Below are 26,516 nucleotides of genomic sequence, written 5' to 3'. Positions count from 1 at the left end.
AAGTGCCCCTTCCTGGGGGCATTTGCAGCTCTGCACTAGGGCACAAGTCCTGGTGAGCGGACTGCAGGCTGGATTCCAGTCCCACCTGTCCCCCCAGATGGAGGCCCTCGTGCAAATGAACAAGTCGCACAGATAAAGCAGGGGTCCTGTCTGCTTCCCTCCCTCTCCTCCAGCCCTCCATGCCTGTAGGGCTGAAGACCTGATCAGGCTCTATTTATGGACCTTGGGCCTCTCAGCTCATCTTGCTGACTCAGCACAGAGTCCTGCTGACTCTCAGTGCTCTGGATCTGATAACTGGGCTCCTGACCATGATCTCTTTTTTGGTGCCCTTGCTACTTCAACTAGGTTTGTGCCTTGCAGTGACCAGTTACCATCTCTGGGTCTTCAGTTCTGCCCAAGGTCAGGACCTATTATCCGTGACCAAATCTCTTGGTAATGCCAGCCTTCCTGCCTGAAGTTCTGAACTCTCTCCCCTGCCCTGTATCTCATGATGTCATGTTCATGATTTAGAAATCCTCCCACTTCATCTCACAACTAGACCACCTGAAGTGAAGACCTCTCTTGCAGTGACCCCTTAGGCATGTGCTTTGTCCCCCAGAATAAGCCCACTTGCTTCTGAGTCATTTGTTGGGGTCTCAGTTGCTGAGCCTACTTCTGGGAACTAGCCACTTACTCGCATGCCCCACTCTGAATTCCAAGATCCCACAGTCCAGATTCAGTACAAGTGCTGACCCATCTCCTAGGCTCTCTATATCCACATGTGCAATAATAGTTAATATTCAGAGGGGTGACCTTGAGCAGTGTAGATTTCAAAAACAAGAAATAAAAATGTTGCTTCTGTCCATATTATATATATATATATATTTTTTTCGGTACGCGGGCCTCCCACTGCTGGGGCCTCTCCCGTTGCAGAGCACAGGCTCCGGACACGCAGGCCCAGCAGCCATGGCTCACAGGCCCAGCCGCTCTGCGGCATGCGGGACCCTCCCAGACCGGGGCACGAACCCGCATCCCCTGCATCGGCAGGCAGACTCTCAGCCACTGCGCCACCAGGGAAGCCCCCATATTTTACTTTTTAAGGCAGAAAGTAGAAGAAATATAGGTAGAAAGAATATCAACCACAAAAGGTGAAACAAAAAATGCCTTGATGAAATTCTTACTTGCTTAGAAAATTGAGGGTCATGGAACTATATGCTCCAAAAAACCAAGAGCTGTGCCTCTTGACTTCACCACAGTAAAGCCAGGGCCAAGACCATAACAGGTGCTCAGTTAATACTTGCTGAATGAATGAAACTAAAATCTATCTAAACATAGTATTTAGTCAAGAAAGTTTTTTTGTTCTAGTTCATATAGTCACTCTTCTATCATACGTGTGATAGAACCTGTTTTTTTAGTCATTTTGTAGTTTTTATACATCAGAATACATCAGAATAAGGGGATAATTTAATACATCAGAATAAGAGGGGATAATTCATAAAAATAAACACAATACACATAATAAGCACTAATGACACTAGTGGTTGATATCATGGATCTCAGTAAACGTGGGTGAAACATGGGGCTGTATATGAAATACCGGCAAAGTGATAATACTGGCATAAATGGAGAGATATTTTACTTTTGGCAGTGTTAAAAGGTGTTCTACGACTGGGATACACACACAGGACTAAAAATAATCATGCTTTATGTTGCCAGAATACTTGAGAATTTACAAAATATTTGAACAAATGTGATCATATTTGATCCTCACAAGAAAGTCGAGGAACATAGTTAAAAGAAATTATGTGCATCACTTGTTTTAAGGAAAATATCTAGTGGTTGATGAAATATAACACCTTTCAAAAAGATTTCTGGTCTATCACTAACAATGAACACCTCAACTGATAATGTAGAAAAAAATTAAAAAGATACTCTCTCTAATAAAGAAAAAATGAAAGGAAGGAACCTGTAATGGCAAATTTCATTTACTGTGATGAAGATAGATTTATATTATTCAACCTGGGAGTTACAGACTGCAATTCTAAGAGATAAGGAATGAGATGCTGGAAGTGAGTAATAAGACTCAAGCTTTGGAAGTCTAGTTTCAGCTCAATGAAGAGGAGTTATTACCATACTTACCATTTATATGACATGATATTGATTGTTGTGCACTTCAAAATAGCTATAATTTTGGGAATCCAGAGCAGATATTGGGAAGCATTCAAGAGGCTCTGGTAGTCCATCAGGGGATGCAAATACCACGCAGGGTTCTCAGCCAGCCTGGAGTCTCTCCTTCTGACACATGCTTCTCACTCTTGCTTCCTTGCTTTCCAAGAGTGTTGTCCCTGGATATCCTGCTGGAGAGTCTGGTAACTCTGGAAACCTACATAATATTTCTACTTAAACAGAAAAATCTATCTTTTAAATAAGGTGATATATTTGAAAGTATTTTTATTGTTTTCTTTCCTTTTTTTCCCCTTTTCATAAAGGTAACAAGTCCTTTGTTAAAAATGATTCAAACATTATAGAAATATGTAAAAATGTTGCTTTGGTCATCATTTTACTTATTAAGGTAGAAAGTAGAAGAGATACAAATAGAAAATTTCACCTCCCCCTTTGCTCAAGGTAACCTCCATTAAGAAATCATGGGGCTTCCCTGGTGGCGCAGTGGTTGGGAGTCCGCCTGCCGATGCAGGGGACACGGGTTCGTGCCCCGGTCTGGGAGGATCCCACATGCCGCGGGGCGGCTGGGCCCGTGAGCCATGGCTGTTGAGCCTGTGCATCCGGAGCCTGTGCTCCGCGGCGGGAGAGGCCACAACAGTGAGAGGCCCATGTAACGCAAAAAAAAAAAAAAAAAAAAAGAAATCAGTGTAAGATCCAGTGGATCTTTTCTTCTATGCACGCACTTAATTAGGCAATAATTTTTCATCTCTGCACTACATTTTTGACAGCTATCTTATATCAGGAAGTAGTGAGAAGAATGATCCTACTAAGGATCCTATGTGATCCTTATGAGATTTAAAAAAAAATTCAACCTCATACTTCAAACAGGGAGAAATTGAATCTCTCAAGAAATATTTTTAAAAAATAGCTGGGGAAAAAAGCCCATCAGCGTTTGGAATTAGCTAGAGCTAGGGCTACCCAAATTCTGGGAACTGCAATGCTAACAGGTTTCTAGCTGTCAAAATTTGAAATAGAATCTACAGGGGCCAAAAGGTTTGAAATAAGAATGTGGTCAGAGGCATCACTGGTATGGACTTTGAGCTGACTAAAACAAACACCAAAATAGCAACAGAGGCTGTCTCAGATGAACTTGCTTTCCCAGCATGCTCTTTTGCTTGTGAGACAGTTCTATTACATTTTTCTAAAAGGGACTCATGCTTCCGTTGAAAAGGCAGTCCTGCTCGCGTTGCATGGGGCACCGTTTAGGAACTGATAACTGGTTTCCACTTGGAATGCTGTGTCTGGCTGTTTTAGAAATAGTGTCAATGTCTTGCAAAGACACTGTGCTCCAAATGTTTGCAAGTCTCCCGTTTGGAGCTTGCATTGTGCATTTCCATAGAAACCAGTCTAGGTGAGATTTCAGGGTTCCTAGAACAGACCAGCTAATCAGATTGCACCTGAAATACCTAATTGTGTGCACTATAGAAATACGAGTGACATTGTCTTTGAAATATGTTTTCTTTAAGCATTCTAACTTGGGATGCCTGGAATGTGGTTCTAATCTCCGGGCCAGGGACTCTCCATCCTTGTACCAGGCATGTTTCCCAGGCCTTGAAATCACCATCCCCCAGGACCTGGGAGAGAACAAGGCACAGGAGGCTGGGGGCTGGTGGTGTAATCCCCCGACAAGCTCGCCTTGTCCAAGCAGCTCTCAGTCCCTCCTCTCCAAGGTGTGTATCTGACAAGGATCCTCAAAATGTAAATTGCTTGCTAAGGCAAAGATTACCCATCGGTTTGCTTTAATTGCCTCTCTGCCCTCTGTTTACCGGGAAAGTAAGCTTTCGCGTAGGAAGGAGGAAAGCATGTGCTTTACTTTTGGGAGTTAGAAAGAAGATAGAAGTTTGTGAACTACATGCTCAGAAATAAAAACAGACAGGTGTCCAACAGGGTTTGTAGTTACTGTCTCAAATTGGAGACAGGCTCCCGAGTCCAGGACACTGTAACTTTCCTAAATTTAAGGATGTTTTATCTCTCTTCTGTTTCTAACAGTAAATAGTAATATAATCCTTAAAATCAAAAATTTCTGTGCTTTTTGGGGGGAACAGCAAAGAATGGGGAGAGTCGAGGAGCCAGAACTTTTTCTCTCTAAACAGTCTTGAGAGAACGGAATTCCAAATGTTAAAACGGTCCTGGACTTCGTTTTTTGGGAGTTTTTGAATGATTGATTTTATTTCAGTCCCGCTCATTGGCCTGTTCATGTGGATTTTAAAAGTGTAAACTGTGAGTAAGACGGAGAGAAGACGGTCTCCAAGTGGAACCTGCATCATCAACATCACTCGGGAACTTGTGAGACATGCATATTCTCAAAACCCACCCTAGCCCTACCGAATCAAAAACTCTGGGATTGGAGACCAGCAATCTGTGGTCAACAAGCCCTTCCAGATGAATCCAATTACCAAGCTCAAGCTTGAGGACTCCTCGGGGGCGGTAAGGACTTGATGCAGCTGCTTTTAAATACTGGCTCTGCTACTTCACAGCTGTGTGCATTGAGCAAGTTAGTTTCTCAGAGTTTATGGTGTTGACTGAAAACGCATAACCTAAAAGCTTTATTTGAAGACTTTACTTAGCACTATAGCCTGGGAATCAGCCTCTCAGATGGCTCTGAGGATCTGTTCCAAAGAGTTAAGGGAGGAGCCAGGATATTTAGGAGTTTTTGCTAAAAAAACAAACAAAAATGTAGTCGAGCATCCAAAGATTACTGCTAATCACAAAAACCAGACATCTCAAGTTAATGATTTTAGTGCTTTTCTAAGTATGGGAAGATGCAAGGGTCTGGGCTCATTGAATTTATTCCTTTGAGATGCACCTTAACTAACTAGGGCCAGTATCCTGTTTTTCTGCAGCCTGAATTGCCCTCAGGGAGCGCCACGTGGGTGGCTGCAGTGCCTGAGGGCTTGATGGAGGGCAACATTCATTGTTTACTGGGATGGCGGGCAACAGTTTTTTTGTTGTTTTTGTTTTGTTTTGTTTTTGGTCCACAATGGAGAAGACTAAATGAGATAATTTATTTGAAGCACTTAGGGTAATGCCAGACACACAGAAAACACTCAATAAATGTTAGCTGCTATGGTCACCATTGTGTATAGAGGGAAGGTTAAGTCTCGGGACCTTCAACAAATTAGCATGGCATTTGCCAGCTTAAAGGGCTCTTTCAGATTCTGACACTGTGCTTCCAAAGAACCCATAGTTAAATAAATTCTTTGTGATTTCTCCCACACAGAAATTTGAACAGAGCAGTAGTGCTCAACCTGGCTCATTATCAGAAGCTCAATGGAGCTTTTAAACCACCCTGCCTGGACCTTCAGAGCCGTCAATTCCAGTGGTAGGCCCTGGGCATCTATAATTTTTTAAAAATCTCTATAGGCAATGCTGCAAAACAGCTACTGGAATCGAAGGGGATAATAACTAGAGAGCTAAGGTGCACTAAGTGCTTGTGTCAGCCACTGTGCTAACTCCTTTACCTACACTGCTTCATTTAATTCTTACGGCAATACTATGAGGTGGGTTCTATCCGTTTCTGTATTTTGCAGGTGAGGAAACTGAGGTAAGTGAGCCTAATAACCTAATCAAGTTCACATGGCTGAGAAGTGGTTTAGGACCAGAGCCCAGGTTTGGGCTATTAATTGCATTTTAACTGATGCATTCATTTACCCTTTCATCCAACATTTATTTATTATACATGACCAGGTAACACCCTGAGAGCCGGGACATATAAAAATGAATAAAGCTCTCCATCCCCATCTCAAGAAGTTCATGGCTTTTGCTGTTGTCGTTCAGACTGAACAAGAATGACAGATTGCCTCATTTTAAAAGATGATGTCATGTGTCTGTCTTTGAGAGGCTGAAAAGATTTTCTATGACTACCAGCCTCCTCTCAATGGCCACTTACTGAATCCACCACCTTTTGCAAATTAGCCTCCCAGTCTGTGAAGACCGGGTCTGTCTGCTGGCCGCTGGCGCTGAGCGGCTCTGGGGCGGCCTTGAAGCTCCGTGTTAGCAACTCCTTAGGGTGCTTCTCTGCTCTTCCGGCTGGGGTTGTGCCAATCACGTCAGTTCAGCATGCTAGCCATCCAATCCCTTCGGTTGGACAATCAGTGAAACCGTGGGGTAGGAAGCGCATCACCACACAGCTGATAGGCTGGCAGTCTTCCAGGGATAAAGCCTGTCACTTACACCTAAAGCGACAACTGTTACGAAATTTCCCAGCAAAGTACAGAGAAAAGGCTGAGGCCTACTTTTTAGAATCGTGAAATGTTAACGCCGGCCAAATCCCCAGACATAGTGTACGGCTCACCGGGAAACTGAGCTGCGGGGCCTCTAACCAGGCTGGGACTGGGCTCCTGGCGCAATCTGCGACCCCTCACTGCCCCCTAGAGTCAAAGCAGAGCAGTGTTTCAAATAGACACAATATTAAAGTGCAGCGATCATCACCTTGGAGCAGGCAAATGATCCTCCCTGGTTGACAGCCTTGGAAAACACCGCCCCCGGGGTGCAGCCACAGCAGCTTCCCCGCCCGCACGCGGGGGAGGAGAGAAGTTTTGGGGGCAAAGGTCGTTCTCCGGACCGGTATTTAGGTTGCACAGATGGAGGCAGCGGAACCTTTCTCCTCCGCCTACCTCTCGCTTCCACCCGGTCCCAGTTGGCGCCGGACGCAGTAGTGGAGGCTTATAAATATGGAGTCAGAGGACGCCGGGACTGTAGAGTCGTCTTCTCGGCTGGGGGCTCCGGCGTCCACTAATGACCGGCTTTTCCTGGTTAAAGGTGTGGTGTGGTGAGGTGCGGGTGTCGGGGTAACCTCACCCGGGGCCCTAGCCTGCGCTGGAGCTGGCATTCCCACTCACACCCCGCCCAGGGAGACCTTCGCTTGGGTGCCCTGAGTTTAGTCCGTGGGCTGGTCCCGCGAGCTGTTCTGTATGTGCTGCATTTCCCCCTTTCCCTCTGCAGTTTCTCTCGTGTCCTCCCTTTTCTAACTCCCACTATCTCTTTTTTCTCCCCTGGAGAAGCTTCACGCAGTTGTCCCCGGGAAGAGGGGAAGGGACCCTGCGCCTATTTTCTACCTTAGCATGGCCTCAGGAACTAGAGGTCGTGTGGTCACGCAGGTTTCCCAGGTGCTGTCATTTACCTTTGCCAAGAGCTGCTTAGCCATCGTTTCTCGAAATTCAAAAGTGATTTTTAAATAGTATCTGAAACTTACTTGTGTCCATCTTTTTAACGTAAGTTTTTTTGTTTTTGTTTTTTCCTCTCCCCATCCTCCATGCCCTACCCCCAAAATTCTTGACAGGTGGAATTTTCCTTGGTACTGTTGCTGCAGCGGGAATGCTGGCTGGATTTGTTACAACACTATCATTGGCTAAAAAGAAAAGTCCCGAATGGTTCAATAAGGTTTGTGACACCGAAATCCATTCATGGCGTTATTGTTGTTTACAAATCAATGGCAGCTGTTTTGACTAGGAAAAGTAAAGAAAGTGTTGATGGCCTTTCACATTACTTTAAGAAGTAAGCCAATGTGCAGCTCATAGATTCAGGAAGTGTACAAATTAATCAACTGTCTGTATTTTCGTTTAAAAAGAAGTACTTAATTATGCGCTTTTTAAACTTTTAGCAGAACAAGACTTTGAAAGCTCATCCAGTACATTTCCTATTCACAACATGACATTAAATCTAAATCTAGGTAAATCATTCTCAGTTGTAAGAGGCCCCAATACTATATGTACCACTAAAAAAGGAAAAAAAAAAGCCAATTAAATTCTTGAGACAACACTGCAAGAGGCGTTTCTCAGAGATGTTAAAATGATGAAATACAGTTCCTTTTAATACAGGTGAAAAACATAGGTCAGCTCCTTGAACCCAAAAACCATGCATGCTTGTGCAATGCAGCAGCCCCACTCCCTAGAAAATTGCCTGGCACATAGTAGGTGCTCATTAAATTTTGGTTGAATGACTCTAACCTATGGAAGGCAGAAAATCCTTATTCCATGAGCAAAATTGAGCAGTCATGCTGTCATGGACAGGTGTACTTCATTTTCCCAGTTGAGAAATTTTCTTCCCCTTGTGGTGGTTCTTCTGTATCGTTCTGTTTCTGCCCTACCCGCCTCATAAGGCTTATTTATCCATTAATTAATTGCTTCAACAAATGTTTATTTTGGATCTTTTATGTGCAGGCACTGTGCTAGCTAGGTGCAAGAGATACAAAAATGAACAAAACATAGGTACCCCTCAAAAAGCTAAGTCTGGTGTGGGAGACAGATGGTAAACAATCACACAAATAACAATGTAATTACAGTTTGATATTTGCTTTGGAATACAGTGTTATGTGAAAAGTCATAAACTAATTGAATTCCTTTTTGACTTGTATTTATCTTTAATAATCTAATAATCATATTTAAGCCTTAAGAATGGCAAGAGACCACATTTAAAGTGCATTTGGATTCCCCTCTGAATACTCAGAGTTCCTATGGAGTTTCCCAAATCACTGTTATGAGCTCATGGTCATTTTCCCCCTATGTCACAGAATATTTTCAGTGCAGAAATATATATTTTGTGAAAGAAAGAAGTGAAACCTGACTGGTAGTGGTGCTTTAATAGTGGAGTTTTGGTTGATTTCTAAATCCAAGTTAACATGATAACCTTTGGGTCACAGATCTTTTTTTTTTTTTTTTTTTTTTTGCGTTATGTGGGCCTCTCACTGTTGTGGCCTCTCCCGTTGCGGAGCACAGGCTCCGGACGCACAGGCCCAGCGGCCATGGCTCACGGGCCCAGCTGCTCCGCGGCATGTGGGATCTTCCCAGACCGGGGCACGAACCCGTGTCCCCTGCATCGGCAGGCGGACTCTCAACCATTGCGCCACCAGGGAAGCCCCACAGATCTTTTTTGAGAATCTGTTGAAAGCTAGCGATTCTCTCTCAGGAAAAAAAAGCACATATACATGTTCAGAACTTTACATTCTATTTTGTGGTTCTGAGATTTGATATCACACATGGCCTTTATAGTCTAACATGGTGGTTTTCAAACTGTGGTCCACAGAACCCTGGGGATCCTTGAGACCCTTTGGGGGTCTGTAAAGTCAGTTATTTTCATAATACTGCTAAGATACCTGCACTAATGATACAGAAACAACAGAGGGTAAAACTGCTGGTGCCTTGCTGTAGTCGAGGCAGTGGCCCCAAACTATACTAGCAGGCATTGTTTTCTTCCTTCCTCTGCACCCGAGGTTAAAGCCATCATTGCGTAAGAGTATCCTTGATGAAGAAGTAACATTATTTATTTTTAATATCTTGACCCTTGAACTTAACCTCTTTAATATTCTGTGTGAAGAAATGGGAAGTACACATAAAGCGCTTCTGCTTTATACCAAAGTAATATGTTTTTCTCAAGAAAAAGCAGTTGTGTGAGATCCACACTGAACTAGCCACTTCTTTTCATGGCATACTTGTAAGAGCAGCAGACAAATTGTAGTTATTCAGAAGTGAGTATTTGGTAGACATTTTCTTGGAAATGAACAAAATGAACCTGTCTCTTCAAGCAAGCAATTGTTAGTATTTGTTGCCAGTGATAAAATTCCAGTTTTTAGGTAAAAATTAGATTTTAGAAAACTTGTGTCTGCCATTGTGAGCTTGCCAGCTGCTCAAACACTTAAAAGTCTTTTCTTTTTTTAAGATTTACTTATTTACTTATTTATTTATTTAATTTATTTTTGGCTGCTGTTGGGTCTTAGTTGTGGCACGTGGAATTTTCATTGCGTCACATGGGCTCTTCATTGTGGTGCACGGGCTTCTCTCTAGTTGTGGTGTGCAGGCTCCAGGGAGCATGGGCTCTGTAGTTGTGGCGTGTGGGTTCCCGAGCGCGTAGGCTCTGTAGTTGTGGCACATGGGCTCTCTAGTTGAGGCGCATGAGCTCAGTAGTTATGGCACGTGGGCTTAGTTGCCCCACGACATGTGGGATCTTAGTTCCCTGACCAGGGATCGAACCCACGTCACATGCATTATAAGGTGGGTTCTTTACCACTGGACCACCAGGGAAGTCCCTAAAAGGCTTTTCTAATGAGATTGGTAGGGATACGAATAATGTAATTTTTTGGTATTTAATAAATAAATGATGTCAACAGTTGAAAGATAACTGTTATCTTGGCAAATCATTATTTTCTGAATGATCATGATGCCTGGATACAAGTTCCATTCAAAAATGCAGATTAGACTAATGGATTTTAATGTAATAAAGTACAAAAATTCATTGATACGATTTTATATTCCATATTGCAGATAATTTTTAAGAAACTATTTGTTGAGTTTGGGTATAGTATCAAAGAAGGAAGGCTATTAAAATACTCCTCCCTTTTCCAACCACGTATCTGTATGAGGAGAGATTTTATTCATATACTTCAACCAATAAACATTGCAACAGATTGAATATAGACACATATATGAAAATTCAGCTGTCTTTATTAAACCAGACATTTAAAAGATTAACAAAAATGTAAAACGTTGCCTATCTTTGCACTAAATGTTTTGTAAGATGGTTATTTTAATTCACATAATCAGAAATCTTTGGGATCGAAGTATAAATGGATCCTCAGACCAGGAAGTTTGAGAACCCCTGTTTTGGAGGTTAAATATCCTTCAAATAACAGTTATTTCAAGACCCATTTAGGTAATGAACAGACCATAAGGGTGAGTCATCATCTTTCTGATATAGCTACAACTTATGAGAAATTATAAAAATAAATCTTTAAAAAATATATATTGTTTATGTTACAATGACACGGCTGTTTCTGTGATGTAAAGAATATAGCAAAATGTATCAGGTAAGAATGCTCTGTAGGGGAAATAGCTAGATTGAGCATTCTTTTTAAATATCAGTTTGATTTATGTCAAATTCAGCCCAGGATTAAACTGAAAAAAAAAAACTAAACTAAAAACATGAACCTTATTCTTAGGTAAGCAGTTAACTTTCTGAAAAACTGAACAATTAATTCTTGATAGGTCCTGCACCTGTGAATAATAGATTAATTCTTGTTAAAATAGATAGAAGATAAGGGGCACCCATGTCTTTAAGCATAAGAGGTATTATAAACACAAAATAATGGAAAATAATTTTATCTTGGATATTAAATATCATAACTGCATTGTGATTTGTTAAATTCAAACTTCCATATGCACATGGCTTCATTTTAATTTAAATGAAAAAAAATAAACAATGTGGTAGTAAAGAAAAAGGTAGCTTTCATTTATATATATGTGACTAGCATATGTGGTTATATCTAAAGATCTTTTAAAGCAACATTATTTTTTGCCAAGTCACTCTTTCCCTGCAACCAGTCAGTGTTCATTTTGAAAATTCTGAGCAGGCTATATGAAGGTCATGTGATGTATAACTCCAGCGGGTAAAGCTTGTGACTAGACTTTTAAAAACTTAATAATAAGGGCGGATCAATTTTTTTAACATCATTTCCACTAAAATTCATTTTTGGAAGTATGTAGACAGTAACTGATAATAACTCACTTCCTTTCACAATCAATTTCTGAGACTGATATACAAATACAGCATGTACCTTTTTTTTTTTTAATCTGAAAGTTTGGCAAACCTAAGATTTTATTTGGAGTATTGCTATGTTATTAAGGGTTATTTTTATACATACTTACCTTTTTTACTTAGCAAAACAAATGTGCGTTTGTGTAGACTTTTAAAAATTTATATATATCTGTAATACATATATAATTTCTTTTCTTCTTAGGGAAATAAGAGATTTTTAATTTAAGTTCCTAAAATAAAATTTAAGCCAAAGCACTTAAACTGACCCTGGTGTGATAATATTTGGTTAATGATACTGCTTCTGGATGAAAATGCAAGCCAATTAGAAATTAGTGCATTTGTGTGAGATCTGTTGCTGAAATTAGAGCGACATGAGAAGAAGGAATAAGATTAGAGAGTAGTATATTGTTTTCTTCATAGAAAATGGCTGAAGAAAAATCTCTTGAAAATCTGGTCAGGACCAGGATATATCTACAAAAAGTATGTCGTTAGATAAGATCTGCTAGGTCTAGGCATAGGGATACAGATAAAGTGTTTCAATGTACTATGAATAACATTCACAGTCACAAATGCATGCATTAAAAAACCTTTATTAAGAAATGGGTTGAGCAATATAAAGAAAATTATTCTTAAAAAAAAAAGACTTGAGTAAATGGAAATATATTTCCCGATGAAAGACAGGATGTTATAAATTTGCTGTCTCTTGCCAGTTAGCTAATGTTTGATGTCATTCTAATGAAAATGCTAATGAATGGGAGTTGGAGAACTTGACAAAACGTTTCAGGGTTTTTCTGGAAGAATTAATAGATAAAAATGGTAAAGAAATGTTTGATAAAAAGTAATGAGTATGGGCTTCCCTGGTGGCGCAGCGGTTGAGAGTCTGCCTGCCGATGCAGGGGACATGGGTTCGTGCCCCGGTCCAGGAAGATCCCACATACCGCGGAGCAGCTGGGCCCGTGAGCCATGGCCGCTGAGCCTGTGCATCCGGAGCCTGTGCTCCGCAACGGGAGAGGCCACAACAGTGAGAGGCCCGCGTACCGAAAAAAAAGAAAAAAGTAATAAGTATGATATACTCACTGAATATTAAGACTTTTTAATGATTCTATAATTAAATCTGTGTGATTCTGTTATTAAAAAATCAGTGCACATTATGAAAATAGCTTAGAAACAAACCTCTCTATCTAATTTTCGCAGTAAGTTGGGAGGAGAAGGATTAATCTGTAGAGTGTTGCTGGGGCAGATGCTAAGCTATTGGGGGAGTAAACTCCCTTTAGTTATCAGCTTCCATTAAAACTAAAGTAAATACCAGCTGAACTAAAAAGTTAGGGGTAAAAGTTTAAAAAAAAATACAGCTAGAAGGAAAAAGAAATGACTGTGACTTGAATGACGGAAGGTTTTTTTTTTTTTATTCACTTTGTGTCTCTGTGTTACATTTTGGTAATTCCCTCAGTATTTCAAGCTTTTCTTTATTTGTTACAGTGATCTATGATCAGTGATCTTTGATGTGACTATGATAAAAAGATTACTGACTTGCCGAAGGCACCAATGATGGTTAGCTTTTTTTGTAGCAATAAGATTTTTTTAATTGTCATGTACATTGTTTATTTTAATCTCTTCATGTCTTCTATTACTTAAATAGGGTTTTTTATTAGTTATCTATTTCATATGTATTAGTATATATATATGTCAATTCCAATCTCCCAGTTCATCCCGCTACCACCCCTCCCTGCTTTCCCCCCTTGGCGTCCATACGTTTGTTCTGTACATCTGTGTCTCTGTTTCTGCCTTGCAGACTGGTTCATCTGTACCATTTTTCTAGGTGCCACATATATACCTTAATATATGATATTTGTTTTTCTCTTTCTGACTTGCTTCACTCTGTATGACAGTCTCTAGGTCCATCTGCATCTCTGCAAATGACCCAATTTTGTTCCTTTTTATGACTGAGTAATATTCCATTGTATATATGTACCACATCTTCTTTATCCATTTGACTGTTAGTGGGCACTTAGGTTGCTTCCATGACCTGGCTATTGTAAACAGAGCTGCAGTGAACATTGGGGTGCATGTGTCTTTTTTTTTTTTTTTTTTTTTTTTGCGGTATGCGGGCCTCTCACTGTTGTGGCCTCTCCCGCTGCGGAGCACAGGCTCCGGACGCGCAGGCCCAGCGGCCATGGCCCACGGGCCCAGCCGCTCCGCGGCATATGGGATCCTCCCGGACCGGGGCACGAACCCGCATCCCCTGCATCGGCAGGCGGACTCTCAACCACTGCGCCACCAGGGAGGCCCGCATGTGTCTTTTTGATTTATGGTTTTCTCTGGGTATATGCCCAGTAGTGGGATTGCTGGGTCATATGGTAGTTCTATTTTTAGTTTTTTAAGGAACCTCCATACTGTTCTCCACAGTGGCTGTACCAATTCACATTCCCACCAACAGTGCAAGAGGCCTCCCTTTTCTCCACACCCTCTCCAGCATTTGTTGCTTATAAATGTTCTGATGATGCCCATTCTAACTGGTGTGAGGTGACACCTCATTGTAGTTTTGATTTGCATTTCTCTAATAATTAGTGATGTTGAGCAGCTTTTCACGTGCTTCTTGGCCATCTGTATGTCTTCTTTGGAGAAATGTCTATTTATGTCTTCTGCACATTTTTTGATTGGGTTTGTTTTTTTAATATTGAGCTGCATGAGCTGTTTATATATTTTGGAGTTTAATCCTTTGTCCGTTGATTTGTTTGCAAATATTTTCTCCCATTCTGAGGGTTGTCTTTTCGTCTTGTTTGTAGTTTCCTTTGCTTTGCAAAAAGATTTTAAGTTTCATTAGGTCCCATTTGTTTATTTTTGTTTCTATTCCCATTACTCTAGGAGGTGGGTCAAAAAGGATCTTGCTGTGATTTATGTCAGAGAGTGTTCTGCCTATGTTTTCCTCTAAGAGTTTTATAGTGTCTGGTCTTACATTTAGGTCTTTAATCCATTTTGAGTTGATTTTTGTGTATGGTGTTAGGGAGTGTTCTAATTTCATTCTTTTTTTTTTTTTTAATTTTTTTCCAAGGATGGGGCCTTTTTTTTTAAAATTTATTTATTTATTTATTTATTTTTGCTGTGTTGGGTCTTCGTCTCCGTGCTAGGGCTTTCTCTAGCTGTGGCAAGCGGGGGCCACTCTTCATCGCAGTGCGCGGGCCTCTCACTATCGCGGCCTCTCCCATTGCGGAGCACAGGCTCCAGACGCGCAGGCTCAGTCGTTGTGGCTCACGGGCCCAGCCGCTCCGCGGCATGCGGGATCCTCCCAGCCCAGGGCTCGAACCCGTGTCCCCTGCATTAGCAGGCAGACTCTCAACCACTGCACCACAAGGGAAGCCCCTAATTTCATTCTTTACATGTAGCTGTCCGGTTTTTCCAGCACCACTTATTGAAGAGACTGTCCTTTCTCCATTGTATATCCTTGCCTCCTTTGTCATAGATTAGTTGACGATAGGTGCATGGGTTTATCTCTGGGCTTTCTACCCTGTTCCATCGATCTGTATTTCTGTTTTTGTGCCAGTACCATATTGTCTTGATTACTGTAGCTTTGTAGTATAGTGTGAAGTCAGGGAGCCTGATTCTTCCAGCTCTGTTTTTTTCCCTCAAGACTGCTTTGGCTATTCAGGGTCTTTTGTGTCTCCATACAAATTTTAAGATTTTTTGTTGTAGTTCTGTAAAAAAAAAAAAAAATGCTTTTGGTAGTTTGATACGGATTGCATTGAATCTGTAGATTGCTTTGGGTAATATAGTCATTTTCACAATATTGATTCTTCCAATCCAAGAACATGGTATATCTCTCCATCTGTTTGTGTCATCTTTGATTGCTTTCATCAGTGTCTTAATAGTTTTCTAAGTACAGGTCTTTTACCTTCTTAGGTAGGTTTATTCCTAGGTATTTTATTCCTTTTGTTGCAGTGGTGTATGGGATTGTTTCCGTAATTTCTCTTTCCGATCTTTCGTTGTTAGTATATACGAATGCAAGAGATTTCTGTGCATTAATTTTTTCTATTTTTTTTTTTTTTTTTTTTTTTTTTTTTTTTTTGCGGTACACGGGCCTCTCACTGCTGTGGCCTCTCCCGTTGTGGAGCACAGGCTCCGGATGCGCAGGCTCAGCAGCCATGGCTCACGGGCCCAGCCGCTCCGCGGCATATGGGATCCTCCCAGACCGGGGCACGAACCCGTATCCCCTGCATCGGCAGGCGGACTCTCAACCACTGCGCCACCAGGGAGGCCCTCTGTGCATTAATTTTTTATCCTGCCACTTTACCAAATTAATTGATTAGCTCTAGTAGTTTTCTGGTGGCATCTTTAGGATTCTCTATGTATAGTATCATGGCATATGCAAACAGTGACAGTTTTACTTCTTTTCCAATTTGCATTCCTTTTATTTCTTTTTCTTCTCCGGTTGCCATGGCTAGGACTTCCATAATAATAGTGGTGAGAGTGGACATCCTTGTCTTGTTCCTGATCTTAGAGGAAGTGCTTTCAGTTTTCCACCATTGAGGATGATGTTTGCTGTGGGCTTGTCATATATGGCCTTTATTATGTTGAGGTAGGTTCCCTCTGTGCCCACTTTCTGGAGAGTTTTTATAATAAATGGGTGTTGAATTTTGTCAGAAGCTTTTTCTGTATCTGTTGAGATGATCATATGGTTTTTATTCTTCAATTTGTTAATACGGTGTATCACATTGATTGATTTGCGTATATCGAAGAATCCTTGTATCCCTGGGATAAACCACACTTGATCATGGTGTATGATCCTTTTAATGTGCTGTTGGATTCTGTTTGCTAGTATTTTGTTGAGGATTTTTTTTTTTTTTTTGCTGTATGTGGGCCTCTCACTGTTGTGGGCTCTCCCGTTGCGGAGCACAGGCTCTGGACGCACAGGCTCAGCGGCCATGGCTCACGGGCCCAGCTGCTCCGCGGCATGTGGGATCTTCCTGGACCGGGGCATGAACCCGTGTCCCCTGCATTGGCAGGCGGACTCTCAACCACTGCGCCACCAGGGAAGCCCTTGTTGAGGATTTTTACATCTATATTCATCAGTGTTATTGGTCCATAATTTTCTTTTTTGTAGTATCTTTGTCTGGTTTTGGTATTAGGGTGTGGCCTTGTAGAATGAGTTTAGGAGTTTTCCTTCCTCTGCGATTTTTTGGAAGAGTTTGAGAAGGATGGGTGTTAGCTCTTGTCTAAATGTTTGATAGAATTCACCTGTGAAGGCATCTTGCCCTGAACTTTTGTTTGCTGGAAGATTTTTAATCACAGTTTCAATTTCATTACTTGTGATTGGTCTGTTTATATTTTCTATTTCTTCCTGGTTCAGTCTTGGAAGGTTACCTCTTTCTAAGAATTTGTCCGTTTCTTCCAGGTTGTCCATTTTATTGGCATAGAGTTGCTTGTAGTAGTCTCTTAGGATGCTTTGTATTTCTGTGGCGTCTGTTGTAACTTCTCCTTTTTCATTTCTAATTTTATTGAATTGAGTCCTCTCCCTCTTTTTCTTGATGAGTCTGACTAAAGGTTTATCAATTTTGTTTATCTTCTCAAAGAACCCGCTTTTAGTTTTATTGATCTTTGCTATTGTTTTCTTTCTATTTCATTTATTTCCGCTCTGATCTTTATGATTTCTTTCCTTCTACTAACTTTGGGTTTTGTTTGTTCTTCTTTCTCTCATTCCTTTAGGTGTAAGGTTAGATTGTTTATTTGAGATGTTTCTTGTTTCTTGAGGTAGGCTTGTATTGCTATAAACTTCCCTTTTAGAACTGCTTTTGCTGCATCCAATAGGCTTTGGATTTTTGTGTTTTCGTCATCATTTGTCTCTAGGTATTTTTTGATTTCCTCTTTGATTTCTTCAATGATCTCTTGGCTGTTTAGTAATGTGTTGTTTAGCCTCCATGTGTTTGTGTTTTTTACATTTTTTTCCCTGTAATTGATTTCTAATCTCATAGCATTGTGGTCAGAAAAGATGCTTGATATGATTTCAGTTTTCTTAAATTTACTGAGGCTTGATTTGTAACCCAGGATGTGATCTGTCTTGGGGAATGTTGTGTGTGCACTTGAGAAGAAAGTGTAATCTGCTGTTTTCGGATGGAATGTCCTGTAAATATCAATTAAATCTATCTGGTCTACTGTGTGATTTATAGCTTGTGTTTCCTTAGTAATTTTCTGTCTGGATGATCTGTCCATTGGTGTAAGTGAGGTGTTAAAGTCCCCCACTATTACTGTGTTACTGTCGATTTTCTCTTTTATAGCTGTTAGCATTTGCCTTATGTATTGAGGTGCTCCTATGTTGGGTGCATATATATTTATAGTTGTTATATTTTCTTCCTGGATTGATCCCTTGATCATTATGTAGTGTCTTTCCTTGTCTCTTGTAACATTCTTTATTTTAAAGTCTATTTTATCTACTATGAGTATTGCTACTCCAGCTTTCTTTTGATTTCCATTTGCATGGAATATCTTTTTCCATCCCTTCACTTTCTGTCTGTATGTGTCCCTAGGTCAGAAGTGGGTCTCTTGTAGACAGCACATATATGGGTCTTATTTTTGTATCCATTCAGCAAGCCTTTGTCTTTTGGTTGGAGCATTTAATCCATTCATGTTTAAGGTAATTATTGATATATATGTTCCTATGACCATTTTCTTAATTGTTTTGGGTTTCTTTTTGTAGGTCCTTTTCTTCTCTTGTGTTTCCCACTTAGAGAAGTTCCTTTAGTATTTGTTGTAGAACTGGTTTGGTGGTGCCGAATTCTCTTAGCTTTTGCTTGTCTGTAAAGCTTTTGATACCTCTGTTGAATCTGAATGAGATCCTTGCTGGGTAGAGTAATCTTGGTTGTAGGTTCTTCCCTTTCATCACTTTAAATATATTGTGCCACTCCCTTCTGGCTTGTGGAGTTTCTGCTGAGAAATCAGCTGTTAACATTATGGGAGTTCCCTTGTATCTTATTTGTTGTTTTTTCCTTGTTGCTTTAAATAATTTTTCTTTTTGTCTTTAATTTTTGTCAGTTTGATTACTATGTGTCTTGGCATGTTTCTCCTTGGGTTTATCCTGCCTGGGACTCTCTGTGCTTCCTAGGCTGGGTGGCTATTTCCTCTCCCATGTTAGGGAAGTTTTCAACTATAATCTCTTCAAATATTTTCTCAGGTCCTTTCTCTCTTCTCCTTCTGGGACCCCTATAATGTGAATGTTGTTGCGTTTAGTGTTCTCCCAGAGGTCTCTTAGGCTGTCTTCATTTCTTTTCATTGTTTTTTCTTCTGTTCCATGGCAGTGATTTCCACCATTCTGTCTTCCAGGTCACTTATCCGTTTTGCCTCGGTTATTCTGCTATTGATTCCTTCTAGTGTACTTTTCCTTTTAGTTATTGTACTGTTCATCTCTGTTTGTTTGTTCTTTAATTCTTTTAGGTCTTTGTTAAATATTTCTTGTACCTTCTTGATCTTTGCCTCCATTCTTTTTCTGAAGTCCTGGATCATCTTCACTATCATTATTCTGAATTCTTTTTCTGGAAGGTTGCCTATCTCCACTTCATTTAGTTGTTTTTCTGGTGTTTTATCTTGTTCCTTCATCTGGTACCTAATTTTCTGCCTTCTCATTTTGTCTGTTTTTCTGTGAATGTAATTTCGTTCCACAGGGTGCAGGATGGTAGTTCTTTTTGCTTCTGCTCTCTGCCCTCTCGTGGATGAGGCTATCTAAGAGGCTTGTGAAAGTTTCCTGATGGGAGGGACTGGTGGTGGGTAGAGCTGGGTGTTGCTCTGGTAGGCAGGGCTCAGTAAAACTTTAAAACTGCTGATGGGTGGGGCTGAGTTCCCTCCCTGTTGGTTGTTTGGCCTGAGGTGACCCAGCACTGGAGGCTACAGGCTCTTTGGTTGGTCCAGTGGTGGACTCTGGGAGGGGTCACGCCAATGAGTACCTCCCAGAACTTCTACTGGCAGTGTCCTTGTCCCTATGGTGAGCCACAACAGCCCCCCGCCTCTGCAGGAGACCCTCCAACATTAGCAGGTAGGTCTGGTTCAGTCTCCTATGGGAGACTGCTCCTTCCCCTGGATCCCAATGCACACACTACTTTGTGTGTGCCCTCCAAGGGTGGAGTTTGTGTTTCCCCCAGTCCTTTGAAGTCCTGCAGTCAGATCCCCACTAGCCTTCAAAGTCTTATTCTCTGGGAATTCCTCCTCCTGTTGCTGGACCCCCAGGTTGGGAAGCCTGATGTGGGGCCCAGAACCTTCACTCCAGTGGTGGACTTCTGTGGATAAGTGTTCTCCAGTTTGTGAGTCACCCACCCAGCAGTTTTGGGATTTGATTTTATTGTGATTGCGCCCCTCCTACCGTCTCATTGCAGCTTCTCCTTTGTCTTTGGTTGTGGGGTATCTTTGTTGGTGAGTTCCAGTGTCTTCCTGTTGATGATTGTCCAGCAGTTAGTTGTGATTCTGGTGCTCTCGCAAGAGGGAGTGAGTGCACGTCCTTCTACTCTGCCATCTTGAACCAATTTCCAGATGAGGGAAATTTTAGTAAGTTTAAAAGCATTAGAATGCATTTTTGACCAAAAACAAACAAACAATAAGCAAAATAAAAGGATAAAAGCAAACCAAACAAGGGAAATATGATAGCACATATGATAGGTATAAGGGCTTCAAAGAACATTAATATAGAAAGAATATACAAATCAGAAAACTTTAAATGGACAAATAACATGAATATGCAATTCAAAAGATGTGAACATTGGCTTATAATAACTTAGACAAATACTCATTCTCAGTAACAATAGAAATGTAAGTTATAAATAGTCATATAAATTTCAAAGCTTTCTTTTTTTGTGTTTTTATTTTTACTGAGACCATCTAATGCAGGCCAACTTGAAATGGTCCTCATAAAACAGCATTGTAACTTAGAACAACCTTTTGAAAAACAGTTTGTAGTGTTTATCAGCTTATAAAATATTCATGCTTCTCCACTTAATTCTACTTTGAGGAATTTTCCCCAAGGACTTTATCAGAAATGCAAGTCAGTGTTTAGGCATAAAGAAGTTTTTAATATAAAAGATTAATATAAAAAAGTGAAACTAGCATACATTAATAACAAATGGCTAAGTAAATTATGATAAATCGGTGCTGTGTAACCAGTAAAAATATTTGAGTTTTTGACACAATAAGAGGATGAAAGTTGAAGATTAAAAACATTTTTTTTTTTTTTTTTTTTTTTTTCTTTTTGCGGTATGCGGGCCTCTCACTGTTGTGGCCTCTCCCGTTGCGGAGCACAGGCTCCGGATGCGCAGGCCCAGCGGCCATGGCTCACGGGCCCAGCCGCTCCGCGGCATATGGGATCCTCCCAGACCGGGGCACGAACCCGTATCCCCTGCATCGGCAGGCGGACTCTCAACCACTGCGCCACCAGGGAGGCCCTAAAAACATTTTGATGGTGTTAAGTTGTTTTTAAAATGTCCACAATCAGAAGGAGAGAGAATATGTCAAAATGTTTAACATGGTTTACTGGATAATAAAATGGAGGTTTTTTTCATTCATTCTCATGCTTTCTCATACATACCAAATTTTCCACAATGATATATAATCAGAAAAAAATAAGATACAACTTTTGAGGAAGTTCAAGTTTTTATTGTTTCTGACTATTTTTGTTTGTTGATGTTTAATGTGTTTTAGCAGACAGGCTCACAGGGAAAAAATAAATTCTTAATATTTCCTAAATTCTACAGTCTCCTTTAAAAATTTTTTTAAAGATAAATTACATTTCATATTCAGGTCAAACTATGGGAATAAGTGAATGCCCCTTGGTTACATTTCAAGTAGGCCCATAAGTATTATCACTTCTTTCTCTACTTCCAGTAGTGTAAATATTTGAATTATCCTAAGTAATGATGTTTTTATTCTAATTTACACTATGATTTGTTTCCACTTAAAAAGAGACTTTCACTTACATTTTGTATTGTGTTGTATTTAGAATCAGAAGTGATAAATGACTGAATGGCAAATTCCACTTAGTCTGTAAAGCCAGGCTGCTGAAATGCTCTAGCTTTTATAAGCCATGAAAACTTGAACAAGTTATTTAATCTCTCTCTACCTTAGTTGGTCTTTAGTAAAATGAGGATAATAGTACATGTCTCACAGAGTAAGGTGAAGTAAAATGCTTAATGAATTACTATATGCAAAATGCTTTAAACAGTGCTTGTCATATAGTAAGGGAGCAATATATATATAATTATGTGCATATATATATATATAAAATTATTAACTGTGATATAGTATTTGGAAATACAGAATCCCTGGGAGATTGCAGTCCTGCAATCTTATTTAAAAATTAATCTCATTTAAAAATAAGATTAGGGGCTTCCCTGATGGCGCAGTGGTTGAGAGTCCGCCTGCCGATGCAGGGGACACGGGTTCGTGCCCCAGTCCGGGAGGATCCCACATGCCTCAGAGCGGCTGGGCCGGTGAGCCACGGCCGCTGAGCCTGTGCGTCCGGAGCCTGTGCTCTGCAACGGGAGAGGCCACAACAGTGAGAGGCCCGTGTACCGCAAAAAAAAAAAAAAAAAAAAAAAAAAAAAAAAAAGATTAATGGTCCTTTAACAGTATAAGGAAAAATGTGGCTTTGGTCCTTCTGATCAATGTAATTTAATCGTTAGTATCAATAGTAAAAAGGAACATTTAGCATGTGAATGCCACTTGTGCAGTTTTATTCATGAAACAATAGATATGGAAAAAGAACTCACCACATCCATAGAATATCACCATACTTTACAAAAAATTAAATTAGCTCCTTTCATGTTGTCAGAGCTTTACTGTTTTGTTGTTTTCTTATTATGAGCTCCTTCTAACCTAAATTAGTAGACACTAACCCTAGATATTGTCCTCCAATGAGTGTCTGACCAGTGTAGTGGAGGAGTATGTTTTTTATTTCAGAGTTTAAATCTTTAAATTAAAATACACTGTCAACTTACATTTTAAATTACTAAGTCATGGAGCTTCCCTGGTGGTGCAGTGGTTAAGAATCTGCCCGCCAGCGCAGGGGACATGGGTTCGAGCCCTGCTCCAGGAAGATCCCACATGCCGCGGAGCAAGTAAGCCTGTGCACCACAGCTACTGAGCCTGCGCTCTAGAGCCCACGAGCCACAACTACTGAGCCCACAGACCACATCTACTGAAGCCTGTGTGCTCTAGAGCCTGTGCTCGGCAACAAGAGAAGCCCACGTACCGCAACGAAGAGTAGCCCCTGCTCGCCGCAACTAGAGGAAGCCTGCACACAGCAACAAAGACCCAATACAGCCAAACATAATAAATAAATAAAAATAAATAAATTCATAAATTACTAAGTCATGGAATTGGAAGAGACTTTAGAAAGTAGTACACCATTCCTCCCAGTATCTCTTTTTACAGTGCACCCACCCCTCCCCCAACCTCAGCACATTTCGTAATGGGGCAGTTATTCTTTTTTTTTTTTTTTTTTCCTTTGGCCTCACCCACAGGATCTCACTTCCATAATCGCAGGCCACAGCCATGAAAGCCTGGAATTCTAACCACTAGGCCACCAGGGATCTCCCTCGGTTATTCCTTTTTGAAGTGCTCATTGCATTCTTATTCTTCTCTAGTCAAGTTCGTTATGCTGATAGTCTGAAAGTTGTTCAATTAGTATAATTGTAGATTTTTACCTTAATATTATATCTTGAATCTTGGGAGGAGGGTTACTGTTTTTTTCTAGTTTCTTATTAATTGTTGCCAGGAGCTGAATTTCTACTGTGTGTCAGGCATCTTGCATAAATATTTAGAAGTCCTCACAATGAGTTATATCACAAGTCTTTTCTCAAATTTAGATGTAGCACACCTCTTCCAGGAAGCCTTCCTTAAAACTTGCCCTTCTTGCAAGTAGATGAGGTGTCCTCCTCTGGGTGCACAGTGCCCTGTAGGTACATGCAGTGCTGTTGTTGCCCTTTCCACTTAGATCATAATTTACTTCTAGCTGTCTGTGTTTCCCCCCTCCCTCACCAGGTCTTAAGTGTCCTGTCCGAAAGAAGTTGCTCTGTGTACCTAGCACGGATCTTGGCACGGTGCCTTACCCACTCAAATGTTTGTCAGAGCAGTTGTGACTTAAGTCATGCAGTTATTAAGTGCATTAACTTGGGTTGGTCTGGCTTCCTAATATCATGGTGCTGACACAGGAAGTCATTAATTTCAAACAGTTTCCAAATATTTATTCTTTCAGAATGACGATTTTTACCAGAACCTTTGTGTCTTCATTGCAGGGAAGTGTGGCCACGGCTGCCTTACCGGAGAGCGGGTCTTCCCTTGCCTTGCGAGCCCTGGGGTGGGGCTCACTTTACGCCTGGTGTGGGGTTGGTGTGATCAGCTTCGCAGTCTGGAAGGCTTTAGGAGTTCACAGTGTAAGTAACTGCGGTCCTATAATCGGTTTCTGGAGTGTTTATTTTACTTTGTGCGGTCTAAATCTTCCGGATTTTCAAATTTGCATACAGTTTATTCACTATCTTGTGAAGTGATGACAGAGAATTGACTAAATTTTTACTAATAATTAGGCAGCTTCTCATTACTAGTAAATCATATAAATAATTTAAATATATAAGGGTGGTGAAACTTCAAATATAATTAAGTAATGACAAATGCATAGCAAATGTTCGTTCTGTATAAATTTGTGGGAGCTACTTGTTCAGTAAAATAATTTGGAACAACTTTCTATGCTGTTTGACATCCATATATATAAACATCGTTGTAAAATAAAGCATTTTAAAATTATTACTTAAATTATTAATGTGTTTTCACATTATTGGAGAAAGAGCCTAGTACCTGTGTATGTGTAACTTATACTCCAAGCTAAAAAGCTGTACATTCGGAATATTTGGCTTCTTTTTACGTGAACTACTGGTAGGACGTTCTGTGGACCAGGCTCTTTGTGACAGGTGCGAATTGGTGGTGGTTTAAAATGGGTGGCAGAAGTAGAGTTGATGAAAAGAGGTTCTGGATAGATTTCGAAGGTAGGGGCAACAAGGACTTGTTGTAAATTGAATGTGGGAGGTGAGAGGAAAAGTCAAGTCAAGGGTGTCTCCAGGCTTTTGGTCTGAACGAGTGGAAAATGGATGGGACCCGTGTGAAAGGAGCAGATATTAGGGGATCATGTCAGGGGCTCCGTCTGGGACTTACGAGTTTGAGGTAGATTTTAGATAGCCAAGTGGAGGGTCAAGTAAGCAGTTAGATATAGAAGTTGGAATTCAGGGGACAGGTCAAGGTGAAGATCTAACTCAGTATGTGGATAGTATTTAAACCATGAGATCAGATGAGCTCACATAGGCAGTGAATGGAGAGAGAAAAGAGAAGAGGTCTGAGGAAGGAGCTCTTGGTTTAGGAGCTCCTAAGGTTTAGAGGTTGAGGAACGAGGAGAAGGTTTCCCTGCTGGAGAAGCAGGGGTAACCAGGAGAATGGTGACTTGGATGCCAGGTGAAAAAACATCTTTCAAGGAGGAGGATGCTGGGTATAAGTCATGTAAGATGAGAACTGGTAGTTCACTGAGATGTGGTGGTCATTGGTGGGTAAAGCCTGAGTGGAGTGGATCGAAGGAGAATGGAGGAGAGAGCTTGGAGGCAGTGTGTATGGGCAAGTCTTGAGCTTTGCTGTAAAGAGAAAGAAAGAAATGGGGTCATAGCTAGGAGGGGGAATGGGATCAAGAGAGGTTTTTTTTGTTTTTTTTTAAGTTGGGAGAATTAACAGCATGTATGTGTGCTGATAGGAGTGATTCAGTGGAGGGGGGAATTGACGCAAGGGAGAGGGAATTGCTGGAGTAATAGGTATTATTATTATTGAATTTTTCACATTTAGTTTAATCATAACTACATAGGCATTATTGTACTTTTCACTTAAAATATACTGATAGACAAACAGATGTTGCTTTTTTCCTAGTCTGAGTAACCTTTATTTTTTAAGTAACTGCCTGCTAGTCATTGCTAGTAACAATGAAGTAGGATTACTTGAAAAAAGTTAGAAAACCCATGACTGAAGATTTTTGATGATTTTTATTGTTACCTCAATTTTGCTTTGACCAATATAAAATCTCTTCTTCCATTTCAGGCATTGTGCCAGACATTTTAGACATAGCAGATTATTTAATCCTCACAACAACTATGAAGTAGGTGTTAATATCCCCCATTCTATAAATGAGGAAATAGGGACAGGTTAAGTCACACAGCTTGTAATTGGCAGAGTCAAGATTTGAAGCTAAGTCTGATGGTCTGCAGAACCTGGTTCATTTTCAATTTTTCCTCCCTTAGCTAAGGGGGGAAATAAAGGAGTAGGTGGAAGGGGCAAGGGGAAGGAGGTTGTGAATCTGGTTTTGACTGTGGAATGATCCACACAGTCTTGATCATTTGACAGATTTTACTGGGTATCATCAGTGTGGACCTCCCAACATCACAATTGACTTCAGTCTCGTATAGGACCAGCCATTCTTTTCTCATATGAGAGCAGTTATTTGAAAACAAATGGAAAAGATTGGGAGGAAATATGTTTGGTGATAATATGTGAAAGAATTATGGGTGTGTGGGTGAGTTTTGTATTTTACTTTTCTGTGTAATTCTTAAATATGTATTGCTTTGACAATAATACTGCTTTTTAAAAAATAGTCCTAGATTTTATTTTTATTAATTTATGCTGACTATAAAGCACAACTGCCTAGGAGTACACGAAACTTCCTTGACTACATATGAAATCTGCTTTGGGGGAGGGGCATGCAAATAATAATAAAGTTATTAAGCTTTTGGTTT

General features: G+C 40.5%; 1 protein-coding gene across 1 annotated transcript in view; it reads left to right on the top strand.

The window, feature by feature from the left end:
* Positions 1-6,799: 6,799 nt before the first annotated feature.
* Positions 6,800-26,516, top strand: part of TMEM242 (transmembrane protein 242) — a 56,945-nt gene continuing 37,228 nt past the window's right edge. Inside the window, exons 1-3 of the mRNA XM_081250696.1 lie at positions 6,800-6,963; positions 7,484-7,584; positions 23,994-24,131. Of these exons, the coding sequence (XP_081106822.1) occupies positions 6,876-6,963; positions 7,484-7,584; positions 23,994-24,131 (327 nt within the window). The 5' untranslated portion in view covers positions 6,800-6,875. The remainder of the gene's footprint in view (positions 6,964-7,483; positions 7,585-23,993; positions 24,132-26,516) is intronic.

This window comes from Mesoplodon bidens, assembly GCF_964165515.1.
Source record: "Mesoplodon bidens genome assembly, chromosome: 12".
Classification (NCBI taxonomy): Eukaryota; Metazoa; Chordata; class Mammalia; order Artiodactyla; family Ziphiidae; genus Mesoplodon; species Mesoplodon bidens.
Note: the sequence above shows the minus strand (reverse complement) of the source record. Positions and strands in the feature narration are given on the sequence as shown.